General features: G+C 34.8%; 1 protein-coding gene across 1 annotated transcript; it reads left to right on the forward strand.

Annotated features, from left to right (window-relative positions):
• The first annotated feature begins 1,611 nt into the window (after positions 1–1,611).
• On the forward strand, positions 1,612–11,049 carry fam228a (family with sequence similarity 228 member A). The gene is made up of 7 exons (XM_056259874.1): positions 1,612–1,856; positions 1,934–2,011; positions 2,079–2,273; positions 10,167–10,247; positions 10,372–10,459; positions 10,619–10,763; positions 10,851–11,049. Exons 1-7 carry the CDS (start codon positions 1,788–1,790, stop codon positions 10,918–10,920), a joined length of 726 nt encoding a protein of 241 aa, XP_056115849.1. The 5' UTR covers positions 1,612–1,787; the 3' UTR covers positions 10,921–11,049.
• The last annotated feature ends 321 nt before the right edge of the window (positions 11,050–11,370 follow it).

Consider the following 11,370-nt stretch of genomic DNA (forward strand, 5'->3'; position numbering starts at 1 on the left):
GATGCCCAAACTGAGCAAAAATATGCAAATTTGTGAAATTGCTGATAGCCTATTTATGTTATATTGATGAAATTCTGATAGCTTTTAATGTAAATCAAAGAAATCTTAACTTTATAGCAGAATACTAACATAAAATGTATAATATCAGTTATCACTTTTTATCTCCCAATAATGTCTTAACCCTCAGACGGTCTTTCGTTCATTTATGACCGGAAAATTTTCTGTTTTGAATTTCTAAAAAGCTTCATCGGAATGTTATGAAACTTGGTGACTTTTATGGCATTAGGTATGTGAAAACAAAACAAAATTGAAGTCATGATCCGAGCATGCTAAGTGGTCGTAAAAAAAATAGTCACACTTGTGGTCTTCGGGTCAAAAATGACCGACCCATAGGAAATGAATGGGAAATTTACAAAAACACACAATCTACAATTACGAAACTTGGAGACTTTTCTGGCATTAGATATGTGAACACACAAAAAAATTGAGTTCATGATCCGAGCATGCTAAGTGGTCGTAAAAAAAATAGTGATGATTTTGGTCTTCGGTCAAAAATGACCCCCATAGGAAATGAATGGAAAATTGACAAAAACACAAAAATTATCTACAAATCGGCCACGATGAAGAAAAAAGTGCTCAGCAATGAAGGGGTGAAACTCTAAAACATCAAGAGTGAAAAACATAACATAATTAATAATCATAATTAATATATTATATATATATATATATATATATATATATATATATATATATATATATATATATATATAATTAATATAATAATTATTAAAATTATTAAAATAATAATTAATAAAATGTTATAAACCTTGGCAAAAAGTATTATTTGAGAATTTCTAAAAAAAATACATTCAATCCACATCTTAAAAGTAAGTAATTTGGTCCAAAAACAACTAGAATTCACAAGCATCTCCATTTAGAGCTATACAGGCATCTAGTGGTAAACCCATGCAATAACATGATTTATTTAATTTTATGTTTAATAAATTGATTTATTTTTTTTATTTTTTATTTTTTTCTGAAAGCCTAGTCTCTATTTTAACCGAAAATACTGCATAGAAGAAAAATAAATAAAAAATTAAAATAAAAAATTCATTATTTTCAATGGTAAAAAATTTACCATAAATATTGCATAAATATTAATAAGTTCAATCAAATTGTCTCAAAATACTAAATTAAAAAGAATAAATATTATAGAACAAAAATAAATTGCATTGGTTTTACTGGGATGGAGGAAGTTTCATTTTTAGGTGTCCGGTCACTTCTGACCGGGAAGGCCCAGGATGTGACTCCGAAACGAAGACCGTCTGAGGGTTAATATGATGCTTTGTAAGTAAATGTTATATATTACCTGTCTTGTCAGGACCTTTGTTGTATTTCCTGTTTCTTATGCCATGTTTGTAGTTCGTTGTAGTTCTTCATGTTGATTAGTTCCATGTTTGTTCCCATGTATGGCGCTTTTCGACTCCGCACGGCTCGCTTTGCTTTTCCACTGCAGTTTAGTACTGCTTCAAATTGGGTGGGGTTTTAGACTGATTGTTATAGTTAAACTATGGTTTGCAACTTTGCATGCATTTTCATGAGTAATGATTGTGGCACAAGAACGTCAGACTGTTTTGGCTGTCAAAATTTCCAACGGTGCCATAAACCTATGCATTTGCCAATGTTATTGTTCTTGTGCCCTTAGTGTCTTCAAATGACATTCATAAATCAGTGAACTTGTCAGAAATGAATTTACAAAGAGAATGAAGCTCTGACCAACCAGCACAATGATACATACAAAGATTGCAGATGACATGCAACACACCATTTCTCTCAGCTCCAAAAAACAACTACTGGTACAGCCACAGTTGCATACAAACATATTATATAAATGGTGCACACTCAACCAACTCGACTGTCTGTTCGCCTGCAGGAACAATTACACTCTGAACAGCAAGAAGTTAATGCCATTACACAGCCACTGCTGGAGACTGAGGCTGGATTCATAAAGGTAATATTTTCAGATGTGATTCTTTCTGTTACCTCTGAATCATTTGTGTTTGCGTGTGTCAGTACAGAATCTGGATCACTACCTCACTCACAGAGACGCACTGGACTTGAGGAAAAGTAAACTGCTCTATAAGCGCTGGACACAGAGTGTGTGGCTGCCAATACAGCGGAGCATTGAGCAACACTTTACACACCATAGCTACAATGAGACACAGAAGATAAGGAGCATGCATGCACACTACATCAACTACTGTAATGCTAAGGTATAACCTTAAACGGTTACCGTATAACATTATGGATATTAGCATAAGCATGCTGTTACAGGAGCAATGCACTGTAATTTTATATGCACTTTGTGTTATAAAGGCCATTTCAGCACAGTCACAACATTATAGTAGCCTACACTTTCATAGTAACCCTTTATCAGGGGAATTTCAATGCAGTAATGAATGTTGAGTCAATAATGCTAAAAAGGTCAGTGTATCATCCGATCATTTGATTTCCAATTTGAAATGAAATAAGCAGAAATGAGAAAACGGTACTTTTATTCGTTTTTTTTTTTTTTTTTTCGAAAAAACGAAAAAACGAGATTTCGGCTTGATTTTTCGTTTTTTAGTTCACAGGCAAAAAACGAATACATGACTTCAAAATTCGTTTTCCACATGTGGGCGGTCATGAGACGCCCCCCTTCCGCTGATTGGTCAAGTAAATCTGAGCATGTCGTCATCAGTCATCGCTCAGGGGTGCGTTTCCCGAAAGCATCGTTAGCCAACTATGGTCGCAAGTTGGTCGCAATTCCCATTGAACTCTATTGGTAACGACGGAACTTGCGACCATAGTTGGCTAACGATGCTTTTTGGGAAACGCACCCCAGGTCTGTTCAACAAAATAATAGTCCTCAACGGTAATCTACCCATACATGGATTTCTCGGCGACGTCATCACTGCTTGCGCACGGATTTTGATTCGTAAACAGTTGGACGTTTTACATAATGTTATATTAATATGAAACACAAACAAGATTCAACTCTGAAATTGCAGTTTATTATTGAGTCAACAAGAAATTACAAACAATGCGAAATCTACGTTAATTGCAATGTTCTTTTACAGAACTCGGCAGAACAGATAGCGTTTTTTTGCCTCCTGGATGCGCGCGCATCCGGTATTGTTTGTATACAAGAACCTCGTGTATTAAGGATGTACTAAACCCAAACAAATCTTTAGAATCTGGTAACTTCCTTATCCTTGTGGCAAACTTTTACTTTCACAAACAAAGGTTTCTTAAGAAAATTCCTACTTTTAAAGATTTCTTATGTGAAGTACAATATTTAATCAAATCACTTAGAATAATTGATAATAGAAAATGTACTTCTTTTTTGAAGAAATATAGAGATAGTTTATGTACCATGATTAATATCTGTTTGCTGTTTCTTTTTTCTTCTTTGTTTAGCTCTTTCCATTTTTGTGCTATGATTGTGCACGAATGAGTTTACTTGTTTAATATATACATTGTTGGAAATGTTTTAAAATTCTAAAAGATGTGTGTTTGCACTATTGTAATTTTTTTTAATAAAAAATAAATAATAATAGTCCTCTACTACCACTTCTTAAACTGTACAGGGCAGGTCCTAGATTGGGCTTTCTTCTGTGCAACTTAACGCGTTTCACAGAAATATTAAATATTAGTCTACCACCAGCCTGTTTTATTTAGCTGTGCAGAGTTAAATCTGTGTGGTGCTGCGCTGGACAGCGCCGAGCGGGTGAGGCACAGACCAGTGTTCAGTCAGCAGTCACAACTTTTCTTTTAGACAGTATAAGCTCCGTTTTGGACACGGGATGGTCATTGCAAATACTGTAATTATGCCAATCGGCTGAGGGTGGGTACCGATGATGGTGAAATAAAATTTTACTGAAACTGTAATCATAGCCGCGACCCGCGAGAATGAGACAGATGATTGACAGGATGATAGCGGAGGCAATTAAAGGGGGTAAGATAACTTCTGTTAACAAAAAAAAGAAAAAAAGTTTAATATAAGTGACTTTGCCTTTGTTTTATTGTTTTCACAATAAAACCACAAACTGAGCCTTCGTTTTAAAGGGCAATTTCCAAATATTTTTTATTTATTTGTTATAATATGGGTATTTTGGGTCACCCGTCTTATTAATAGTATATTTGGTAATAAAAAGTTGTTGGTTTTTTTAATTGTGTTTTCATTAAAAATATAGGCCTATCATAACAACTTATAAAGATCAAAATCTACAGAAGACATTAACAAATAACACTGGTGTTGTCATAAGTTAATCAGTGGGAAAATTTGGGCCTACTTAATGTTGGCTACATGTTACAGTAAATTAAATTAAGTTGGCCCAACTCAATAATTAATATTTAGAATTAAAAATGACCAAAATTGAGTTAGCCCAACTCAGTTTAAATTGTTCAAAATTAAGTTTGCTCAACTCAATAATTAATATTTAGAATTTAAATTTTCAAAAATTATGTTGGCCCAACTCAATTTAAATTGTTCAAAATTAAGTTGGCTCAACTCAATTAATATTTAGAATTTAAATTTTCTAAAATTGAGTTGGCCCAACTCAATTTAAATTTTTCCAAAATTAAGTTGGCCAGACTCAATAAATAATATTTAAAATTTAAATTTTCCAAAATTAAGTTGGCCCAACTCAATTTAAATTGTTCAAAATTAAGTTGATCCAACTCAATTAAATTAAGTTGACCCAACTCAATAATTAAAATTTAGAATTAAAAATTTCCAAAATTGAGTTGGCACAAGTCAATAATTAATATTTAGAATTAAAATTTTCGAAAATTAAGTTGCCCCAACTCAATTTAAATTGTTCAAAATTAAGTCGGCCCAACTCAATAACATTTAATCCCACCGGTCACAACAGTGACCGTAAAAAATGTTTCATTCCTAAGGCTATAAAAATGTTACTGAATGATCTATCAATGCATTTCTCCAGATATTGAAATAATAAAGGGTCTCAATGAAATATGTGCAGTGTCGCATGTTTACTGTAAATTGTCACATGACCAGGGCTGTTTATTTCCTGTTTGCGCCAAGAGAAGAGGATGGCAGCAAGAAAGCTTCCAAAGAAAAGATTAGTAAAGTATGTTAACATAAAGATAGGACATAGATTTTTGGTACACATCATGTTTAAGGTGTCTAGTATTGATATATGCTTTTGCAATTACTCAACTTTGTTTAATGTGGTCATAGAACTCACAAACATGTCACCGGCAACAATAGTGACTGGTGGGATAACCCATTGTATCTACATGCTAATACACTTGAGCCCCTTTCACACAGAGATTCCGGAAAATACACGGATAAAGCGACCCGGGATTTGACCCGGGTTCGTTTGATTTTGGTTCATTCACACTGCCAGTGATTTTCCGGAATCAAAGAGTGCGTTCACACACAACCCGTAAAAATCCCGTAAAGACACGTGACATCGATGTGACATGTAATGTCTCAGCAGCGTGTATAGTTTGCTTATGAGCTGCGATTTCTCTCTGGAGAAACCACGCTTGTGCATTTTTTTCTCTGATTCGATCATAAACTAGCGCATTACGTACCGTTTCACTAGCCTGCTTTCACTTTACTTCGGCGTCATCATTAGGACGCGGCATTGGTTACGGCTTTTGTTCACACAGCGCGCGTTCCGGGACTGATCCCGGCAATGTTACTAGGTCCCCAACCCGGCATCGATCCCGGCATCAATCCCGGGTCGTGTTTGCGTTCACACAGTTCTGGCAATTTCCCGGGATCAACGCGCTGTGTGAAAGGGGCTATAGTCTAACTGTTCTACCTTACTTTCTGCTGCTACCTAACTTTTTACCTAATTTTACACACAGACACATACACAGAAACACACACACACACAGACACATACACAGAAACACACACACACACAAAGACTAGCTTGCTAACTAATTCTACCTAACTTTCCACACACACACGCAATTACAGGTAGGCACTCACACGCACACCACCCACACACACGCACACCCCCCACACGCACACCACACACCCCACACACATGCACACCACACAAACGCACACCACACGCACACACACCACCACGCACACCCCACACGCACGCACACCACACACCCCACACCCCACACGAATTTAATTTATTTAGAATTAAAACTTTCTAAAATTAAGTTGGCCCAACTCAATTTAAATTGTTCAAAATTAAGTTGATCCAACTCAATAATTATTATTTAGAATTAAAATTTTCCAAAATTAAGTTGGCCCAACTCAATTTAAATTGTTCAAAATTAAGTTGGCCCAACTCAATAATTAATATTTAGAACTAAAAATCACCAAAATTGAGTTAGCCCAACTCAATAATTAATATTTAGAATTAAAAAAAAATTCCAAAATTGAGTTAGCCCAACTTAATAATTAATATTTAGAATTAAAATTTTCTAAAATTAAGTTGGCCCAACTCAATAATTAATATTTAGAATTAAAATTTTCCTAAATTGAGTCAGCCCAACTCAATTAAATTTTTCAAAAATTAAGTTGGTTCAACTCAATAATTAATATTTAGAATTAAAATTTTCTAAAATGAAGTTGGCCCAACTCAATTAAAAAAATTACAACAGTGCAAACACACATCTTTTAGAAATCTAAAACATTTCCAACAATGTATATATTAAACAAGTAAACTCATTCGAGCACAATCATAGCGCAAAAATGGAAAGAGCTAAACAAAGAAGAAAAAAAGAAACAGCAAACAGATATTAATCATGGTACATAAACTATCTCTATATTTCTTCAAAAAAAGATGTAAATTTTCTATTATCAATTATTCTTAGTGATTTGATTAAATATTTTACTTCACATAAGAAATCTTTAAAAGTAGGAATTTTCTTAAGAAACCTTTGTTTGTGAAAGTAAAAGTTTGCCTCAAGGATAAGGAAGTTACCAGTAGATTCTAAAGATTTGTTAGGGTTTTCAAAAAGACAAATTACATCCTTAATGGGTAGATTACCATTGAGGGTCCGTGTATCTTTTGGTCATTTGATTTCCTGTTTGGAATGGAATAACGAGAAATGAAATCCAGCTCGTTTATTCGTTTTTTTGTTTAGTTTAAAAAACGAAAAATTAGATTTTGGCTCGATTTTTCATTTTTCGTTTGTGGTTTACAAATCGGTTTATGGGTTCGATATTTCATTTGCACACGTGGGCGGCGCTGAAACGCCCCTTTCATCTGATTGGTCAAACCGCTCCGCCTTCAGTACAAGCTTTTCTTTCTGTCGGGCAGAATAAGAGTATTAATAAATGCACTTTAATAAAACAATGTCTGAAACCACCACTCACTGTTAACTACGCACAATATTTGAAGCAGAGATATTGCTGGTCACGTAACTCTGCTGCGACTTGCAAGCGACCCCAGTAATGTGAGCCACAGTAGACCTATATGACAGATTACTTTAGCATGATGTATTTCCCATTGATAAATACAGTGCAAATAGTTCCGTCTCTTTGGATAAAAGGGAAGTGGAAAAAAAATAATCAATAACTGAACTGTACCATGATAAAATATGTCCGTAACATTAGATGTCCGTAGATGACCTACCCATAACGGTTACATTAGAGTTAGGGGATAACACAGTTTGTACAGTATAAAAATCATGATGTCTAAAGTTCCCATAAAACATGAAAACCCAATGGGAAGATATCCTTGTTGTTGTGTAAAACATCCGTTCATAATCTGTGATTACACAATTCCAATACGAATAGCACCGGGAGGCGTCTGGAATAACTGTGCAATGATCAATCCGCATTTTTACGTAAACCAGCTAATTTTACAGTAGGCTATGTCCTTCTCGTATAACACACAATCTTCCTTTGTGAAATATAGCAGACCACCTTTTTTTAAACTGTTATTTAAGATATATTTGTGCATAAATGTTTGCATTCAAGTTTTTCATAGATAGATAGATAGATAGATAGATAGATAGATAGATAGATAGATAGATAGATAGATAGATAGATAGATAGATAGATAGAACCTTTGTAAGATATTGTAAGATATGCGCTCGTCTTCACAAAAACTACATGCAGGGTTTTTAAACATCTCGTGTGGAGAAAATATAGTTTATTCTGGGCAGTATGGCAAGCCATGGCAAAAAGCAGGCTAACTTGTAGGCTATAGCCTTGAAAGGAAAACACATTTGCCGAGTTAAAACAGAGTTTTTGTTGTTGAATCATATTTTTTCTAGTACATCTTAAAATATAGAGCTCATGACAAATAAAAGTTCCAGATGGACTAATATTAAATGCAAAAACTAACAATATCTTAAAAGAAACTATAGAGTGGCAAACTTTGAAGTAGGGTTCAAGTTTTAATTAGTTTTACAGCTTGAAATGTAAAGCTTGTTCTCATACACAGATATGGCCTATTTATGAATGAAATTCATGCTTTTATTTGTCATTTAAACTGATGCAAACAGGAAAAGAGTAGAAAGACGTATTATCCTGTCGCCCCCTCTAGTGGACAGCATTAAGTATTACGCCCATTGCTCAGATAACGCAAGTCAATGGATTTTTTTGGGAAAGTAAGTCTGACCAGTTAGAAAAAGATATAAGCGAGTCAGACCAGTCTGAAGGTCTGAGCTGAGTTTGGTGAAGCATTAAAGTTCTAGGCGGAGTCAATTTCTCATAATAATAATAATAACGTTTAAATATATGCTTTCTCAAGCCAACATAATAAACAGAACTCAGAGAAACATCGACCAATTCAGTATGTAATAAAATTGTATTCGTTTTATAATAAAACTAATAACATTTTAAAGGTATGCCGTGCTCTTCAACTGTCATGATTTTAATTAATCCCAAACCCTGCTAATTTTGAAAGTAGCCGTTCTGTACGTTCACTGATTCTAGCTTCTCTCTTTTCTGTCTCTTTCTTTTCATGTGAACCGAGTAGGCTATAGCCTATCCTTACATTTATAAATATAAACTTTATTTCTATTCAATTTTCAAAATTATTTAGGCATATACTGTGCATGTCACACACACACCTTTTGATGTAAATAAAAGACGAGAGTGGTAAATGTTATGAACATATTATCATGTTACAGTTCAGCCTATTATTGATTTTTATTTCCACTTCCCTTTTATCCAAAGAGACGGAACTATTTGCACTGTATTTATCAATGGGAAATGCTAAAATAATCTGTCATAGGTCTACTGTGGCTCACGTTACTGGGGTCGCAGAGCCCCCATTACCAGCAAAATTTCTGCTTCAAATATTGTGCGTAGTTAACAGTGAGTGGTGGTTTCAGACATTGTTTTATTAAAGTGCATTTATTAATACTCTTATTCTGCCCGACAGAAAGAAAAGCTTGTACTGAAGGCGGAGCGGTTTGACCAATCAGATGAAAGGGGCGTTTCAGCGCCGCCCACGTGTGCAAATGAAATATCGAACCCATAAACCGATTTGTAAACCACAAACGAAAAATGAAAAATCGAGCCAAAATCTAATTTTTCGTTTTTTAAACTAAACAAAAAAACGAATAAACGAGCTGGATTTCATTTCTCGTTATTCCATTCCAAACAGGAAATCAAATGACCAAAAGATACACGGACCATTGAGGACTATTATTTTGTTGAACAGACCTGAGCGATGACTGATGACGACATGCTCAGATTTACTTGACCAATCAGCGGAAGGGGGGCGTTTCACGACCGCCCACGTGTGAAAAACGAATTTTGAAGTCATGTATTCGTTTTTTGCCTGTGAACTAAAAAACGAAAAATAAAGCCGAAATCTCGTTTTTTAGTTTTTTTTAAAAAACGAATAAAGGTACCGTTTTCTCATTTCTGCTTATTTCATTTAAAATTGGAAATCAAATGATCGGATGATACACGGACCTAAAAAAAATACTGTTTTTTAATTCAGTCTATTGTTACAGGCCAGAAATTTAATGCTAATAAAAAACACGTATAAAATTAAATATAGATTTAAAATGTAAATTTAGGGTTACAAAAAATTTACAGTAAATTAGGCCTATTGTTGTCATGGAATAACTTGATTTTTAGAATAAACAACAAAATATGAAAACCTGCTATAATGTTTTCCAAAATCTCCCTAAAAACTAAAATGTGTTCTGTGTTTTAGGGTTTTGTGTTTCTAGAGAGTTATGATCCCCTAGAGTACAACCCTTTCCTGCACCATTTCAACTCACCACATTATCACAAAGTGAGTCATATCATCTTCTTTTTTATGTGAATAGTTACACAACTAAAGCCTTGCATTAATATGTAATTGCTTTGGTGAAGAGTTCAATCAAGTTTTAGTCAACTTAGCATGTGCTTTTGTGCAGATTTCCACACCAACATTGGAGGACCCTCTGTCTCTTCAGTCACGAGCCAGGATTAAGGAAAAGACAGCAGTACTTCGCTGCCAAACAGGTGCTGTTATTAAATAATTCGTTTCACACATGTATACGCTGCTAAACATGACTGGATTGTTGAACTACTTCCTTTAAGGGGGTTACAGAGCATTGAAACAGAGGTAAACTTCAGGTGAACAAAATGGCTTCTGTATGACCTTTAAACTCTGCATGCTAGGTCATGTGTATCGCCGTCAGCAGGTGGAGGAAATTCTCCAGAGTCCACCTGCTTCCCAACAGAGCCTTAAACAGTCACAGGCCAAACCCTCAAGAGATACTACCTCACAGAGACTTTGGAAGGACCGCAGTCTGTTAAGATCAAGGTATCATCTTCAGGCTCGCTGTTGAGCTGCTTTTGTGTTTCTAGCACTTCTGTGGCAGTAATACTGAGGTCATTTGTTGCTGTTCAGGAATAGATGCTCTCCACATTCAGCTGTGGCAGAGGGATGCTGCTTCCACACTAAGTGCTGGTCCTCATAAGGTTAATTACCACATTCCATAGGTCCTTTTTGACATCAGGTTGTATGGACAGTTGGACACACATCTTCCCTTACTGAGGATGGTGCTTGTTTTACCATTCAAGTGCAATAAATAATGAGGTGTACAGTATGCAATGTGTGTAGTGCTTATTGAATAATGCATATTATGTTCTGCAACATCCACAAAGGTGAGCAAATTCTGACAATCATTTGAGCCACACTTAACAGAAGAAACTGAAGAAAATATATTAAGAATATACTTAATATAATGCTTGAAAGTTTGTGAACTCCTTGCAGAATCTGAAAATGTGAATAATTTTAACAAAATGAGAGGGGTCATACAAAATCTATGTTATTTTTTATTTAGTACTGTCCTGAGTAAGATATTTAAAAAAAAAGATGTTTACATATAGTCCTCAAGACAAATAAAATGTCCCCGTTCAAAAGATGG

The sequence above is a fragment of the Rhinichthys klamathensis genome, unplaced genomic scaffold, assembly GCF_029890125.1.
Source record: "Rhinichthys klamathensis goyatoka isolate OS25496 unplaced genomic scaffold, OSU_Roscu_1.1 h1tg000170l_1, whole genome shotgun sequence".
In the NCBI taxonomy this organism is placed as follows: domain Eukaryota; kingdom Metazoa; phylum Chordata; class Actinopteri; order Cypriniformes; family Leuciscidae; genus Rhinichthys; species Rhinichthys klamathensis.

What these genes read in the sequence shown, in the direction of transcription:
- fam228a (XM_056259874.1), top strand. Translation starts at nt 1,788, where the DNA reads ATGATACATACAAAGATTGCAGATGACATGCAACACACCATTTCTCTC. An exon ending in CTGAGGCTGGATTCATAAAG is followed by an intron (nt 2,012 to 2,078) that starts GTAATATTTTCA and finishes GTGTCAGTACAG; the next exon opens with AATCTGGATCACTACCTCAC. An exon ending in AGTACTTCGCTGCCAAACAG is followed by an intron (nt 10,460 to 10,618) that starts GTGCTGTTATTA and finishes TCTGCATGCTAG; the next exon opens with GTCATGTGTATCGCCGTCAG.